The sequence below is a fragment of the Argopecten irradians genome, chromosome 12, assembly GCF_041381155.1.
Source record: "Argopecten irradians isolate NY chromosome 12, Ai_NY, whole genome shotgun sequence".
Taxonomy (NCBI): Eukaryota; Metazoa; Mollusca; class Bivalvia; order Pectinida; family Pectinidae; genus Argopecten; species Argopecten irradians.
Window position 1 is genome coordinate 12,664,839 of NC_091145.1, and position 18,668 is coordinate 12,683,506.

The 18,668-nt window shown below is 25.5% G+C and overlaps 1 protein-coding gene across 1 annotated transcript; it reads left to right on the forward strand.

Moving 5' to 3' along the window:
• Positions 1-1,596: 1,596 nt before the first annotated feature.
• On the forward strand, positions 1,597-3,504 carry LOC138304750 (uncharacterized). Its single transcript, XM_069245004.1, has one exon. The coding sequence runs from the start codon at positions 2,413-2,415 to the stop codon at positions 3,343-3,345; it is 933 nt and encodes a 310-aa protein (XP_069101105.1). The 5' UTR covers positions 1,597-2,412; the 3' UTR covers positions 3,346-3,504.
• Positions 3,505-18,668: the final 15,164 nt, after the last annotated feature.

The window sequence follows — 18,668 nt, forward strand, 5'->3', positions numbered from 1 at the left end:
TTCGAGTTCAATCCCAATCCAACTAGGGGCTGAATTTATTGCAGTAAATTTAAAATTCAATGAAAGAACTGATGAATGTTCAAATAATGATAAAGATGGCCTATAATGCTTTTATCTAACCATTGAAGTTAAAATGATATTTTAGATAACTACAAAGAACTGTAAAATTTATTTTATTCGCTCTATTCCATTAATTGCAATGTCGGCTACTTTAAATCTCTACGTAAACAAACGAAAAATGTCTACATGGAAATTATTTACATTGATATATACAGTGACCATTATGTCGATTTAATATGGTTTTTAAATACACTGTCTTCTTATTAATTAAAGCGGACTTTCAGGAACTATACTCATTATAAAATTCTGTGTTTGCATATTACAGAGTTATCTGTACTTATGGGTAGGTATTGATTTTGACGTCATATTTGCGAGCGTAATATCCGACGTGAATTACGCTCACATAATGACATAGCAATCGATACCTACCCACAAGGGATAAGCTTCCAAGGGATTTTGAGTTAGCCGCTGTAATATACAAAGACGGAATAGTTCTTCGCTTGATCGCTTTTTAGTCGGAAAATAATATTAGAAATCATACCATGTAGTTTTAATGTAAATTAATTTAGTCCTAACCTTACCTTAAACATTGTTTATAAACTGATATAGTCGTATCGTGCATGTGTTTACCATGAGATATTGATACAAGGTTGATAATATACAAATAATGCCTTTTTGTAGATTAATACGAGAAATTTTTAAACCTAAGAAAGTTGATATTCCCCGAGGCCAAAGGCCGAGGGAAATATCACTTTCAAAGGTTTAACAATTCCTCGTATTAACCTACAAAATATCAATAATTGTTTTGTTATATGAAATGACACAATGATACAAGTTTTGCTACTTGGAACAAGTTTGAAGCAATGACAGCGCAATGACTTATTAAAAAAATCAAGAAAATCTTCATCCATGTATCCTTAGTAAGTATTTTTAGTACTTCTGCTGTACTTCTTCACAATATAAATTTCGAACATATAGCTACATTCAAAATGTGTGAAAACATCTTTCCTAATCCTACCTCACTGTTGTCTGCTATGTTGGATTTGGCTATTGCCCGATAATCGGCAATTCTCTATTTTGATTGTTCAAAAATGTGAAAGAGACAGGACATTCCCTGTGACTATTTATAGGCAGGTTCCCGGATTTGCAATGTCAACCTCTGAACAGGTGTTCATCAGTCTCAGGTTGACATTGCATTTTGTCAAGACCTGTTCGAGCGGTCTAGACCAATCAGAAAACGGCAAAACTCACAGTCATATAACAACACGGTTAATTGAATGTTTTGCGTCAACAGAAATAAAAACTTTTATTTTTTAAATATTGTATTACATAAATGACACATGAACCTGCGATATTAATATTGGCTTTCAAAGGATAATTCAATATGAGAGATTAAGCGTAATGCATTAACTAATTAAACTAATCCAATTAAGATAGATCAAGGGGGAATAGCGACATTGTTATTCTTTAAATATGCAAATGTGGTGCAAATTACTACAAACATTTCTTAATATGTCATTTTGTTTATTATCGGCTTTCACAAGGAAACAATGTCTAAGAGGACCATTGTTACACACACAGTTTATCGATTCCAGGTGCGATCGTACTGCTATATCTTGGTGTAGGCGAATCGCGCATGTACCCTGTTCAAGCTTCATAGCCTTTTCTGAAGCTGAACGATCATTCAGCTCTCTCTAGTAGCACTATCGATGTAGCACTCTTGGGTGATGTTCGTTTTCATTTTTTGATGCAGATTTTGACACTCGTTTTATTGTTAGTTTTTTTATAAAATGAGACATTATTTAAAGAGGGAGAATTGTGACACGTGTCCATAAAATTGAAGGCAGTATAAGCGTCTGCATCTCTAGGATCTTTTACAGAACGAGTTTGACCTTCGTCGCTTGTGAAAGTAGGCATCATTAAAAGAAAGAAAATTGTGACATATGTCCATAAAAGGAAAAGCACTATCAGGCATCTACCTCTCTGGTAGGACTATCGAATGATGTCTGTGGCACTTTTGGAAGTTAAGTTTGACTGTCGTCTGTTATAAAAGGAGGCATCACTGAAAGATGGAGATTTGTGGCATGCGTAATTAAGAAGACATGCGGTAGTAAACGTCGTCCTCTCTAGTATCACCATCGGATGGTGGCTGTGTCACTTTTGGAGGATGAGTTTGTCTTTCGTCTGTTATACAAATAGATATATCACTAACAGACGGAGACTTGTGACATAAATCCCTAAAATATAAGGCAGTATAAACAGAGCTTCATGGAAACCTTACTGTTGTTTTACACTTTGTTATTGTAAATTGTAGTAGCAACACTATGTCCAAATGACCTGATCAAATTCATCATGGAAGTGTTCTATCGTGTGTTTCTATCAGGATTAACGTTAGCATGGTTTATTTGCATGTCAGACGGTAAGTGTAGACAGATGCCATTGTTAACGACTTATAATTCAACTGCTCTAGTACCAAAATCTTCGTTCGGACTCCAGCAATGTGAAAGGGAATGCTTCTCAAATGCTAACTGCAAAGTCATGGTATACCACTTAAAAAATCTGGAATGTTTTCAGATGGTAAATGTTAGTAACACTCCATCAACAGAGAGAGATTTCGTTGTGAAACTTAGAACCGACATCGCAGCAGATCTTGATTCATCTTTCTTATGCTATAACCACCAGTGTGAGAACGGGTTTTATTGCGTCCGTTTAAAAAGTGGTTTACCCGTATGCATAGTCGGACAATGTGGTGAGCCAGTTTCGTCTGTTTCAAATGCAGTTGTAACTGCCCAAAGTTACTTCATCGCATCAACAGCTACATATTCCTGTGTTTTCGGGTATTATCCTTACGGTGAAACGCAGGTGACTTGCAAATCCTCCTTCCAGTGGTCAGACCCAAGTTTAGTTTGTGTTAAAGATGAATTTTCTTATCATCCCGGGACACAAATGATGTATAGGGTATTTCCTTCAACAAATATGATTTACTCGAATGCGTTGAGTCACTGTGAGAGTCTGGGTGCAGGGCTTGTAAAAGTGAATACCACGGCAAGGAAAACGGCGCTGTCCGGCTATCTCGCGTCCGGGCAGTACTACACGGACGCCTCAGATCTAGACATAGAAGGAACCTGGGTTTTTTCCGACGGAAGTAGCGTGGACATGGCGTTATTTAAATCTGGCGAACCTGATGGCGGAACAGGAGAAAACTGTGCAATATTCGGGGTTGGATCTCAGTTATACGACGTCAATTGTGAATCAGCGAGATTGTTTATTTGTGAAATAAGATAAGTTTGTAACAGGAACTTACTGGTCAGACTGATCTAAAGGGAAGTTTCCTCTAGCGCGAAACTGTACAATTAAAACCTGTTACAAGTTTATAAAATGTATTTATATTCAAATATTATTTCATTATTTAATGTTTAAATAATTATTTTATGTTCATTTAAATTCTTGAAGGACTATCATTTAGTGTTTTTTTGTGATTTAGAACAATAACTTTGGATGATTGAGAGTGTCATGAATATTTATTTTACCTTTAGTTGTAATACATTAGACTGTAAAATGTGAAAATAATAAATATAGAGATTTTAGCAATTAAGACATTACCTCTATAGATTAACATTGTGTGCCATTTAGTGATTCATTTATTATCATGTTTACATAATTACATAGGATAGAATTGTATCCCTATTATCTACACTTTTACCATCACAAATGGAGGAAAATGCTTGCTCGAGTTTCATATTTCAGAAAGACTTCTTTGTTGGGACATTGGCAGCATCATCTCAACTAGCACATTTTTAGTATATTAGTGGTCGACGCAAAAACTCAACCTATCAGATTAATTTCATAATTTATGTTTCTTAACGTAATCATGTAGTTTACTTCAAGATGTATTAACAACCCTCTGTAATACATATATAATTGATAATTGACAAAGGTTCGAAGGCATCAAGTATGATCCGATCAATCGTTATTTACATCCTAGAATCATCTATATTGTGTCATTGTCTTACTGGTATATTGTCACAAATCTATCCATATTAAACATAATGCAGTTTTTTTTTTATTTATTCATGATTTATGATAATGGATCCTGCATTGCATTTGAAGACAAAGGAAACATGCATTAAGTGGCTACTGAATAAGATAAGATATCATTCACGGTATTATTGGGCGTTTTATTATTTGAAATATTATAATTTGAATAAAGCCAGTGCGTTATGCAAAACCAATAATGTAATAAATCGAAACTGACATGACATGAACGTAAAATAATAATAAAACAAAACTGTTTACGACGTCAAAGATGACAACTATGAAAATGGCTAGGTTGATATCACTGAAACAAAATTTTTTGTCAATTATTGATAAGTTGATGTTACGATTCAGTTTTAATTTTTATTTTACGATCAATATTGATATGTCTTCAACCCGTTTCCGCTGAAACAATAATCGAAAAGAACAATTGTTAAAATGACAACAATATTGAAATATGTATATAATAAAAAGTCATCATCAAACATTCAAGTGTTTTGTTTCAATACATATTTATCAATTATGGACTTTTGTTGAAGTAAATATGGTTTTATACCGATCGCGACCTGGTGGAATCGGTCGAATAATAAAATAGAGATATATGTGGATATTTTTCGATATTCCAAAGAAAAAGAATTATACATTGGTATCTAGTACTGGGATGTCTCAACCAAAAGGAAAGAGTAAGCTTGGTGAACACAGGACTTGCCGAATGTTTTTAAATCAAAGCCGTTCAGGAAGGTTGAGATATTCCTGTCCACCTGACAGATCCAATTTTTACTCTATTGTTTTCCTTCTTTAATATTACCATTCAGTTGTTCAGAAGCAATGTCATAGCGTCATCATAGGGGAGTAGTGATCGTATCGTCGACAATGGACACTGCATGAACTGAAGACGTCACTTGATTGTCTAGTACGTGTGATCTATCTTTCTCCTGTCCCCGTTAAACGAATAAAATCTTTAACTCGATGGTAAGACTAATATAATATTTCACCTCTTAGGGTCGAGACAGGAGAATCTCGATCCGAGGTGTAAGATTTTTAAGTTGTCAACACAAGGCTCTTGACAGTTATCCTGGGGGTTGAGATCTCATGTCTCACCCCAAAGAGGGTGAATGCTTATTTTTCTCTTACCGTATGTGAACAAGGTATCGTGGAGCTGTCTTTACCTAAGGTGAGATAGAGAATCTCACACATGTAAAATTGCGGATATCCCTGTCCGGGGTAAATGAAAAGAATATCCCATCCCGAGGGCTAAGATTTTAAATTGTCAAATTACATTGTTTATCAGCTTACGAATCCGATTCCTATCATTGAGATTTACATTGTCTCACTCTTAAGGGAGTGAATGATTTTATTTAACCTGATCGCTTTCTGATGTATTTTTTTTCACATTGAATGTGCTATAATAATACATGTAGTGGAATGTTGTTATTTTTTTCTTTAGCAGTCGCGGGGTAATCCTGTCGAGGAGCGTGAGGGATGGACTTTAACTTTAATCGTTATTTTCACCCCTGGACTGTGTAATAGTAGTACTGAAGGCCGTGTGTGCGACATATTGTGTATAAGCAGGGTAGTTTCGTCATTTACGTTACATAACATATATCAGTTAATCGAATAATGGTGTTATGACATGCGTTGACTGGTGTTATCACATGTGTTGAGTGGTGTGATAACATGTGTTGGCTGGTGCTATCACATGCGTTGGCTGGTGTTATCACATGCGTTGACTGGTGTTATCACATGTGTTAACTGGTGTTATAAAATGTGTCGAGTGGTGTTATCACATGTGAAGACTGGTGTTATCACATGTGTTGGCTGGTGTGATAACATGTATTGAAAAGTGTTATCACATGTGTTGAGTGGTGCTATCAAATGTGTTGGCTAGTGTGATAACATGTGTTGTCTGCTGTTATCACATGTGCTGAGTGGTGTTATCAAATGTGTTGGCTGGTGTGATAATATGTGTTGATTGGTGTAATCACATGTGTTGAGTGGTGTTATCACATGTGTTTGGCTGGTGTGATAAAATGTGTTGATTTGTGTTATAACATGTGTTGGCTGGTATCACATGTGCTGAGTGGTGTTATTACATGTGTTGATTTGTGTTATCATATGTGTTGGCTGGTGTGATAACATGTGTTGAGTAGTGTAATCACATGTGTTGGTTGGTGTTATCACATGTGTTGAATGGTGTTAGCACACGTGTTTGGCTGGTGTAATAACATGTGTTGATTTGTGTTATCACATGTGTTGGCTGGTATCACATGTGCTGGCTGGTGTTATTACATGTGTTGATTTGTGTTATCATATGTGTTGGCTGGTGTGATAACATGTGTTGAGTAGTGTAATCACATGTGTTGGTTGGTGATATCACATGTGTTTTGGTGGTGTTATCACTTGTGTTGGCTGGTATCACATGTGTTGGCTGGTGTAATTACATGTGTTGATTTGTGTTATCACATGTGTTTTTCTGGTGTATTATCATGTGTTGATTGGTGGTATCACATGTGTTGATTGGTGTAATCACATGTGTTGGCTGGTATCACATGTGTTTTGCTGGTGTATTAACATGTGTTGATTGGTGTTATCACATGTGTTGGCTGGTGTGATAACATGTGTTGATTGGTGTAATCACATATGTTGACTGGTGTAATCACATGCGTTGGTTGGTGTTATCATATGTGTTTGGCTGGTGTTATCACGTGTGTTGACTGGTGTTATCACATGCGTTGGCTGGTATCACATGTGTTGGCTGGTGTTATTACATGTGTTGATTTGTGTTATCACATGTGTTTGGCTAGTGTTATCACATGTGTTTGGCTAGTGTTATCACATGTGTTGGCTGGTGTTATCACATGTGTTGACTGGTGTTACAACATGTGTTGACTGGTGTTATTACATGATTGTGTTATCCATGTGTGTTATCACATGTGTTGGCTGTGTTATCACATGTGTTGGCTGGTGTTATCACATGTGTTGACTGGTGTTACAACATGTGTTGACTGGTGTTACAACATGTGTTGATGGTGTTATCACATGTTTGATTGGTGTATCAGTGTTTGCTGTGTTATGACATGTGTTGACTGGTGTTTTCACATGTGTTGACTGGTGTTATAACATGTGTTGGTTGTTGTTATCACATGTGTTGATTGTTGTTTCATATGTGTTTGGCTGGTGTTATCGCATGTGTTGATTGGTGTAATCACATGTGTTGGCTGGTATCACATGTGCTGACTTGTGATATCACATGTGTTTGACTGATGTTATATGATGTGTTGGGTGGTGTTATCACATGTGTTGATTGGTGTTATCACATGTTTTAATTGGTGTTATCACATGTGTGGGCTGGTATCACTTGCGTTGAATTTGAAGTTGGTGATCACTTCCCAGTAATTAACAACGGAAGCATCTGTTGGCCTGTGATTTAAAAGGTTCTTTAGTTCTGGTGTAGATTCGCTTTGGTATTACATGAAATATGCTGTATTTCGTTGTGGAAATTTCGAAAGGTATAACAATATTTCTTGTAAAATTAAGTATATATTTTTTCTTTCCGGAAATCTACCTATTGCTTAACTGACATATAAATGAAGACTTTTGAATTAAAAACAAAGACATTGACTTTAATTCATTTGAAAATGTTAACATATTCTTCAGTTGGCATGGGATATTAGCGATATATAATTTAGCCTCATAAGAATAAAGATAAAGCTTAAGACAGGAGTTATGGTAATACTCCAGGTTAAAACGGAAATATCATCGATCAACAATATAAATATTGCATGCTCTTTCATAATTACGATCCGCAGAAAAGATGTCGTAGTTGCAAAACATGTATATCAAGTACAGAAATAGATATTGATACAATAGTTTTTATGTAGAACAGACAGATAGGATATTTGTCCATAATAAGTAATAAGAAATATATATTATGGATCAGTGAACTGTGCCAATTTGTAGAAACTATGGGCATCGGTTTTGTTATTTGCATATGTACTTGACACTTCTTGTACATAATCTACTGGCACAGAAGTCAATATCTATGCGGGAAGCATTTAGCGAATGATTTAATAACGTATATTATGGTTATATGATTGGTTGTTTTTTGACTTCAGGTTGAGAGGAGAGTCACGTACAAACATAATTTAATTTCATAATTTATATAGGCCTATTGATTATGGCAGTTATTTCAAGCGTTAGAAAAATTAAAAGAGTTGGTTATGGTTCGATCGACTCCGCATCTTATCAATTATTTATGTTTTATGATATATACGCAGATAAGTTTATGAATTGATACACTTTACGGCGTATATTAAATATCTTTGTCATTTTATTAGCAATAAACTTTAAAATATCATGTACCTGTCGATTTTGCTGATAGCTATCAGCGAGGTGCTTAGTATTATTTGATCATATCTATTCTCTAGAGTATTTAAACTTCCATTTTTCACTTTAATGCAATTTATCATGCTATCTACCAAAACATAAATTCAAATTCTGCATATCGAAAGGGAATTCGTTTTTGTAGAAACGTTTCCCATTGATGCGACACCATTGAACTCCTAGATCACATGAGTGTTTGTTACTTACACCATATTAATGTAATTTATGGCAATGGTACTTTTACGCATGTTTACATTTCTGTATTTGTGGAAGAGAATATCAGCTTCGTTTGGTGTTAGTTCAGGTATTATTACATAAAACAAAACGATGAAATACCGCTATCACAAATTATTTAATTACCTGATTCTCTATTTCGGTATATATTAAGTAATTTAACTGTTTTGGTAGAAGCCACGTGTTAAAACTGCTAATTCTAAACTTATCCGTCGTTATGTCACTATTTATGGGAGATCATACTTATTTTAAAACATTTCCCATAATATCTTCACATAAGTATCACTGCTACTCAAAACCGTCATCTTCAAGTAGACCTATTGAAACACAGCCACAGCGGGAAATAACATGAAGGCTTATAAATGAAAAAAAAAAAAAAAAAAAAAAAAAAAACAATGAAAGAACATTATCAATGAAAGACTCTTTACCCAGAACATTGCACAAATAAATGATAGTTTGTTCAAACTTAAAAGTGTCCCAGTGACGGAAATTGTTTTTTATTGTCTTTCGCTTGGGTCGGGATCCAATAATGATACCAAACAAAACAGACATGAAATATGTTTGTTCATTCAAATTGGACACAATGGAAAGATCTAATGTCGATTTGTCCTGGTTCCAATATTGTATACCCTAGCCTGTTCCACGAAAAAAATATTAAAAAAACAACATGGATGGGCAACAGCAGTCGAGATGAAAGCTGCATTAACTATTTCAAACACAAATATTATAGTTTGTCTAAAGACATAAAGATAGACTAAACGTCAGGTCAACATGTTATAACCTATATCATCGAATCATACCCATCATAAAACAACATACAATACAACATCACATAAACAATACAACATACATAACATCACATAACAACAATACAACATACATACAAAACAAACAACAATACAACATCACATTATAAAACAAATACAACATCACATAACAACAATACAAATCACTAAAACAAATACAACATACATAACAACAATACAACATCACATAACAACACATAAACAATACAACATCACATAACAACAATACAACATCAATAACAACATACAACATCACATAAAAAAACAAATCACATAACAACAAAATACAACATCACATAAAACAATACAACATCACATAACAACAATACAACATCACAAACAACAATACAACATCACATAACAACAATACAACATCACATAACAACAATACAACATCACATAACAACAATACAACATCACATAACAACAATACAACATCACATAACAACAATACAACATCACATAAAAACAATACAAATCACATAACAACAATACAACATCACATAACAACAATACAACATCACATAAAACAATAAATCACAAACAACATACAACATAACAACAATACAACATCACATAACAACAAATACAAAATCACATAACAACAATACAACATCACATAACAACAATACAACATCACATAACAACAATACAACATCACATAAACAACAAACAACATCACATAACAACAATACAACATCACATAACAACAATACAACATCACATAACAACAATACAACATCAAAAACAACAAAAAAAAAAAAAAAAAAAAAAAAAAAAAAAAAAAAAAAAAAAAAAAAAAAAAAAAAAAAAAAAAAAAAAAAAACAAAAAAAAAAAAAAAAAAAAAAAAAAAAAAAAAAAAAAAAAAAAAAAAAAAAAAAAAAAAAAAAAAAAAAATCAAAAAAAAAAAAACAAAAAAAAAAAAAAAAAAAACAAAAAAAAAAAAAAAAAAAAAAAAAAAAAAAAAACAAAACAAAAAAAAAAAAAAAAAATCACAAAAAAAAAAAAAAAAAAAAAAAAAAAAAAAAACAACATCAAAAAAAAACAAAAAAAAAAAACAAAAAAACAAAACAACAAAAAAAAAACAAAAAAAAAAAAAAAAAAAAAAAAAAAAAAAAAAAAAAAAAAAAAAAAAAAAAAAAAAAAAAAAAAAAAACAAAAAAAAACAAAAAAAAAAAAAAAAAAAAAAAAAAAAAAAAAAAAAAAAAAAAAAAAAAAAAAAAAAAAAAAAAAAAAAAAAAAAAAAAAAAAAAAAAAAAAAAAAAAAAAAAAAAAAAAAAAAAAAAAAAAAAAAAAAAAAAAAAAAAAAAAAAAAAAAAAAAAAAAAAAAAAAAAAAAAAAAAAAAAAAAAAAAAAAAAAAAAAAAAAAAAAAAAAAAAAAAAAAAAAAAAAAAAAAAAAAAAAAAAAAAAAAAAAAAAAAAAAAAAAAAAAAAAAAAAAAAAAAAAAAAAAAAAAAAAAAAAAAAAAAAAAAAAAAAAAAAAAAAAAAAAAAAAAAAAAAAAAAAAAAAAAAAAAAAAAAAAAAAAAAAAAAAAAAAAAAAAAAAAAAAAAAAAAAAAAAAAAAAAAAAAAAAAAAAAAAAAAAAAAAAAAAAAAAAAAAAAAAAAAAAAAAAAAAAAAAAAAAAAAAAAAAAAAAAAAAAAAAAAAAAAAAAAAAAAAAAAAAAAAAAAAAAAAAAAAAAAAAAAAAAAAAAAAAAAAAAAAAAAAAAAAAAAAAAAAAAAAAAAAAAAAAAAAAAAAAAAAAAAAAAAAAAAAAAAAAAAAAAAAAAAAAAAAAAAAAAAAAAAAAAAAAAAAAAAAAAAAAAAAAAAAAAAAAAAAAAAAAAAAAAAAAAAAAAAAAAAAAAAAAAAAAAAAAAAAAAAAAAAAAAAAAAAAAAAAAAAAAAAAAAAAAAAAAAAAAAAAAAAAAAAAAAAAAAAAAAAAAAAAAAAAAAAAAAAAAAAAAAAAAAAAAAAAAAAAAAAAAAAAAAAAAAAAAAAAAAAAAAAAAAAAAAAAAAAAAAAAAAAAAAAAAAAAAAAAAAAAAAAAAAAAAAAAAAAAAAAAAAAAAAAAAAAAAAAAAAAAAAAAAAAAAAAAAAAAAAAAAAAAAAAAAAAAAAAAAAAAAAAAAAAAAAAAAAAAAAAAAAAAAAAAAAAAAAAAAAAAAAAAAAAAAAAAAAAAAAAAAAAAAAAAAAAAAAAAAAAAAAAAAAAAAAAAAAAAAAAAAAAAAAAAAAAAAAAAAAAAAAAAAAAAAAAAAAAAAAAAAAAAAAAAAAAAAAAAAAAAAAAAAAAAAAAAAAAAAAAAAAAAAAAAAAAAAAAAAAAAAAAAAAAAAAAAAAAAAAAAAAAAAAAAAAAAAAAAAAAAAAAAAAAAAAAAAAAAAAAAAAAAAAAAAAAAAAAAAAAAAAAAAAAAAAAAAAAAAAAAAAAAAAAAAAAAAAAAAAAAAAAAAAAAAAAAAAAAAAAAAAAAAAAAAAAAAAAAAAAAAAAAAAAAAAAAAAAAAAAAAAAAAAAAAAAAAAAAAAAAAAAAAAAAAAAAAAAAAAAAAAAAAAAAAAAAAAAAAAAAAAAAAAAAAAAAAAAAAAAAAAAAAAAAAAAAAAAAAAAAAAAAAAAAAAAAAAAAAAAAAAAAAAAAAAAAAAAAAAAAAAAAAAAAAAAAAAAAAAAAAAAAAAAAAAAAAAAAAAAAAAAAAAAAAAAAAAAAAAAAAAAAAAAAAAAAAAAAAAAAAAAAAAAAAAAAAAAAAAAAAAAAAAAAAAAAAAAAAAAAAAAAAAAAAAAAAAAAAAAAAAAAAAAAAAAAAAAAAAAAAAAAAAAAAAAAAAAAAAAAAAAAAAAAAAAAAAAAAAAAAAAAAAAAAAAAAAAAAAAAAAAAAAAAAAAAAAAAAAAAAAAAAAAAAAAAAAAAAAAAAAAAAAAAAAAAAAAAAAAAAAAAAAAAAAAAAAAAAAAAAAAAAAAAAAAAAAAAAAAAAAAAAAAAAAAAAAAAAAAAAAAAAAAAAAAAAAAAAAAAAAAAAAAAAAAAAAAAAAAAAAAAAAAAAAAAAAAAAAAAAAAAAAAAAAAAAAAAAAAAAAAAAAAAAAAAAAAAAAAAAAAAAAAAAAAAAAAAAAAAAAAAAAAAAAAAAAAAAAAAAAAAAAAAAAAAAAAAAAAAAAAAAAAAAAAAAAAAAAAAAAAAAAAAAAAAAAAAAAAAAAAAAAAAAAAAAAAAAAAAAAAAAAAAAAAAAAAAAAAAAAAAAAAAAAAAAAAAAAAAAAAAAAAAAAAAAAAAAAAAAAAAAAAAAAAAAAAAAAAAAAAAAAAAAAAAAAAAAAAAAAAAAAAAAAAAAAAAAAAAAAAAAAAAAAAAAAAAAAAAAAAAAAAAAAAAAAAAAAAAAAAAAAAAAAAAAAAAAAAAAAAAAAAAAAAAAAAAAAAAAAAAAAAAAAAAAAAAAAAAAAAAAAAAAAAAAAAAAAAAAAAAAAAAAAAAAAAAAAAAAAAAAAAAAAAAAAAAAAAAAAAAAAAAAAAAAAAAAAAAAAAAAAAAAAAAAAAAAAAAAAAAAAAAAAAAAAAAAAAAAAAAAAAAAAAAAAAAAAAAAAAAAAAAAAAAAAAAAAAAAAAAAAAAAAAAAAAAAAAAAAAAAAAAAAAAAAAAAAAAAAAAAAAAAAAAAAAAAAAAAAAAAAAAAAAAAAAAAAAAAAAAAAAAAAAAAAAAAAAAAAAAAAAAAAAAAAAAAAAAAAAAAAAAAAAAAAAAAAAAAAAAAAAAAAAAAAAAAAAAAAAAAAAAAAAAAAAAAAAAAAAAAAAAAAAAAAAAAAAAAAAAAAAAAAAAAAAAAAAAAAAAAAAAAAAAAAAAAAAAAAAAAAAAAAAAAAAAAAAAAAAAAAAAAAAAAAAAAAAAAAAAAAAAAAAAAAAAAAAAAAAAAAAAAAAAAAAAAAAAAAAAAAAAAAAAAAAAAAAAAAAAAAAAAAAAAAAAAAAAAAAAAAAAAAAAAAAAAAAAAAAAAAAAAAAAAAAAAAAAAAAAAAAAAAAAAAAAAAAAAAAAAAAAAAAAAAAAAAAAAAAAAAAAAAAAAAAAAAAAAAAAAAAAAAAAAAAAAAAAAAAAAAAAAAAAAAAAAAAAAAAAAAAAAAAAAAAAAAAAAAAAAAAAAAAAAAAAAAAAAAAAAAAAAAAAAAAAAAAAAAAAAAAAAAAAAAAAAAAAAAAAAAAAAAAAAAAAAAAAAAAAAAAAAAAAAAAAAAAAAAAAAAAAAAAAAAAAAAAAAAAAAAAAAAAAAAAAAAAAAAAAAAAAAAAAAAAAAAAAAAAAAAAAAAAAAAAAAAAAAAAAAAAAAAAAAAAAAAAAAAAAAAAAAAAAAAAAAAAAAAAAAAAAAAAAAAAAAAAAAAAAAAAAAAAAAAAAAAAAAAAAAAAAAAAAAAAAAAAAAAAAAAAAAAAAAAAAAAAAAAAAAAAAAAAAAAAAAAAAAAAAAAAAAAAAAAAAAAAAAAAAAAAAAAAAAAAAAAAAAAAAAAAAAAAAAAAAAAAAAAAAAAAAAAAAAAAAAAAAAAAAAAAAAAAAAAAAAAAAAAAAAAAAAAAAAAAAAAAAAAAAAAAAAAAAAAAAAAAAAAAAAAAAAAAAAAAAAAAAAAAAAAAAAAAAAAAAAAAAAAAAAAAAAAAAAAAAAAAAAAAAAAAAAAAAAAAAAAAAAAAAAAAAAAAAAAAAAAAAAAAAAAAAAAAAAAAAAAAAAAAAAAAAAAAAAAAAAAAAAAAAAAAAAAAAAAAAAAAAAAAAAAAAAAAAAAAAAAAAAAAAAAAAAAAAAAAAAAAAAAAAAAAAAAAAAAAAAAAAAAAAAAAAAAAAAAAAAAAAAAAAAAAAAAAAAAAAAAAAAAAAAAAAAAAAAAAAAAAAAAAAAAAAAAAAAAAAAAAAAAAAAAAAAAAAAAAAAAAAAAAAAAAAAAAAAAAAAAAAAAAAAAAAAAAAAAAAAAAAAAAAAAAAAAAAAAAAAAAAAAAAAAAAAAAAAAAAAAAAAAAAAAAAAAAAAAAAAAAAAAAAAAAAAAAAAAAAAAAAAAAAAAAAAAAAAAAAAAAAAAAAAAAAAAAAAAAAAAAAAAAAAAAAAAAAAAAAAAAAAAAAAAAAAAAAAAAAAAAAAAAAAAAAAAAAAAAAAAAAAAAAAAAAAAAAAAAAAAAAAAAAAAAAAAAAAAAAAAAAAAAAAAAAAAAAAAAAAAAAAAAAAAAAAAAAAAAAAAAAAAAAAAAAAAAAAAAAAAAAAAAAAAAAAAAAAAAAAAAAAAAAAAAAAAAAAAAAAAAAAAAAAAAAAAAAAAAAAAAAAAAAAAAAAAAAAAAAAAAAAAAAAAAAAAAAAAAAAAAAAAAAAAAAAAAAAAAAAAAAAAAAAAAAAAAAAAAAAACAAAAAAAAAAAAAAAAAAAAAAAAAAAAAAAAAAAAAAAAAAAAAAAAAAAAAAAAAAAAAAAAAAAAAAAAAAAAAAAAAAAAAAAAAAAAAAAAAAAAAAAAAAAAAAAAAAAAAAAAAAAAAAAAAAAAAAAAAAACAACATCACATAACAACAATACACATCACATAACAAAATACAAACAATCACAAAACAACAATACAACATCACAAAAACAATACAACATACACATAACAACAATACAACATCACATAACAAAAATACAACATCACATAACAACAATACAACATCACATAACAACAATACAACATCACATAACAAAAAACAACATCACATAACAACAATACAACATCACAATAACAACAATACAACATCACATAACAACAATACAACATCAAAAAATAACACAACAACAATACAACATCACATAACAACAATACAACATCACATAACAACAATACAACATCACAAAAACAATACAACATCACAAACAACAATACAACATCACATAACAACAATACAACATCACATAACAAAAACAAAAACAACAATAAAACACATAAAACAATCACAACAAACAACAAACAACATAACAACAATACACAAAACAATACAACATCACATAACAACAATACAACATCACATAACAACAATACAACATCACATAACAACAATACAACATCACATAACAACAATAACAACATACACAATACAACATAACAAAAATACAACATCACATAACAACAATACAACATCACATAACAACAATACAACATCACATAACAACAATACAACATCACATAACAACAATACAACATCACATAACAACAATACAACATCACATAACAACAATACAACATCACATAACAACAATACAACATCACATAACAACAATACAACATCACATAACAACAATACAACATCACATAACAACAATACAACATCACATAACAACAATACAACATCACATAACAACAATACAACATCACATAACAACAATACAACATCACATAACAACAATACAATATCACATAACAACAATACAACATCACATAACAACAATACAGTAAACACTATCATTGTGTTATTATCACAAAACCTTTCCATCGTCATGGTAGAGCTTGAAGATTATATATCGGAACAAGCACTAAGCATTTTACCGGAAGTGGCACAAAGTTGTACAATTACTCCAGAAAGACATTGCTCTGTTACAACCCACAATATAAGAGGATAATCCTAAATAGTCATGTGACATCATCTACTGGGAGCAACGTCGATCCATTTTTGGAATTCATGGGTTCGCAACAATAATACCTGCATTGTTTGGTTTTAATCAGTTTAACGTCCTATTAACAGCCAGGGTCATGTAAGGACGTGCAAGGTTTGTTGGTGGAGGAAAACCGAAATACCCGGAGAAAAAACACCTACTATGTTATCGATACCTCAATGACAATGTACATTATTATCATAACTTTATTCTTATTGATTTTCCTCATACACATTTTCATTTGCACTAAAGTATGAATATACGAAAAACGCTTTTATACTGATTTACATCCAAGGAAAACCTCTAGGTCTAACACAGACCAGGTCATGTCGTACAAAAGGAAAAACCCTACTGATAATTTGGTTAACATCAGTAAAATATTCAGATACAAATCTGCTGGAGGCATGACCTGTTTGAATCACATGAAACGATTGGTGTTTCACCGTTATAACAGCCAATCTGATTGGTTATTCCGAATATGACGCGAAAGTCGTTTGGGAGTTTAAATAGCCCAAAGGCTGTTGTTTTTTCTGTGAAATGTATCAATCTCCGTTTAAATATATGCATGCTGCTGAGATACGATCTAAAATGTGCTCCCCAGGGGTATGGTTCTAGCAAAACGTGACAATGCCCATCCTAGCTGTGGTCTACGGACCGGAGATACACTTACCCAAACCATACCATTGCACCTAAACTGTACGGGAAGGATGCATATATATATATATATATAGTTTGTTTGTCAGCCATATATATAGAACTTTGTAGTTAAATAAATAGAAAACTTTTGGGAAAAAAGTGATTTTAAGAACATTGCGTCAGCTATTTTAGTGTTCATGATTTGTTTTCAATTTCAATTTCATCTAAATGTATTGAGAACTAAGGCATATTGAAATAGATTATGTGCAATAGAATGTGTGAACTCCCACCTTTAGATTCCATGCTATATAAATGTTTCCTGACTATGCAATTATACATTTTATACCATACACATGCAATAACGACAGATTATCTAAAGACATTACAGATATATTGCCTCAAGAAATGACCGTTATCGAAATTGTATATCGCTTGTCTAGCTCCGGGAGATTGACTTCATGGTTCAGTGGCGGGCCCGTAACATCAGTAGGTACCGCGGATGTCTATGTAATGATCAAATATAAACTCACGCATTATTTAACACCCAAACGGAAAGGCTGCATTCTGTTTGTGATTTTAATATCGAATATATAATTTACCATTCATTTCTATCACACACTTGCAGTGTTAAACAGTTTAATTCAATTTTATTACTCTATACACATTGTGTATACATAAATATATAATTCAATTTTAAGGCATGGCAGGCAAAATAAATACATTATTTGTATAATAACGTGTTACAAAATACAGTATATCATTTTGTGCAACTTATTCTTTCATTTTGGACATTTTAACGTGAGAAGCTGGATAGACGTTAACATCAGGCTCATACTTGAAAGAAATAATAACATATTCTGCGTTTGTATATTACAGAGTTATCTGTCCTTGCGGGTAGGTATTGATTGTGATGTCATGTGTTTGTGAGTGTAACGTCATACTTTTCGGCGAAAACGACGTGAATTGCGCTCACAAAATAATGACGTAACAATTGATACCTACCTGCAAGAGAGCTAACTTTGTAATATGCAAAGACAGTATCGGGTATACTAATGATTGTCTTACTGTCTAAACAGCTGTCAAGGTATATTTTGTAAAAAGAAAATAACCTAGATCTATTCAGTCTTTGCATATTAAAAAGTTAGCTCCCTTGCGGATAGGTGTCCATTGTGATGTCATTATGGGAGCGAAATTCACGTCGTTTTCTCTTAAAAGTCTGACGTTACACCCGCAAACACACGTCGTCACAATCAATTCTTTCCTGCAATAGGTAGAGAGCTGTGTTATATGTAAATACAGAATATATAAAGAATGCGTGTGTCTGTGATTAAAAGAGTGATAACATTGTATCTACATATATGTCAGATATAGTGAATTCGCACTTCTACAAAGTAATGCCATTTCAAACTGAGTCCAGAAAACAAAATACAAGTACCCTTGAATGTTTAACTCAGAAACCAACCTATAACTATGAATACATTATACGAATAAAAATTAATACAAATTTTCAAAGCACTTTACAGCGAAATGAATAAGTGACAAAAAAGAATTATAACATGCTGCGTATGTTAATGTCCTTTGCAGTCTTAACCACGATAGCAGCACTTGTTTCTTGACAGCATGTATAATATTTACGTATTCTTGCTTGCTTGCAGCAAAATAATTTAACATGGAATGAACATTTCATGGATGGCTGATTTTTCTATCATTACCATACATAACTGAATTGCAATTATCACCTAGATCTGAAATGCCCTCTGGAGTCAGTGACCCGTATATTTGACCTACTGAAAAGATCTGAGATAACACCAAAGTCAGACATCCGAAAACCATTTGTTTAACATTGTCTTCATATCATCAAATGAATGATGACATTTTCCGTTTAATGTGAAATGGTCAAGTCATGATATTTCGAAATTGCA

Excerpts from the sequence above, each read along its gene's own strand:
- LOC138304750 (XM_069245004.1), top strand. The coding sequence starts at position 2,413 with ATGGAAGTGTTCTATCGTGTGTTTCTATCAGGATTAACGTTAGCATGG.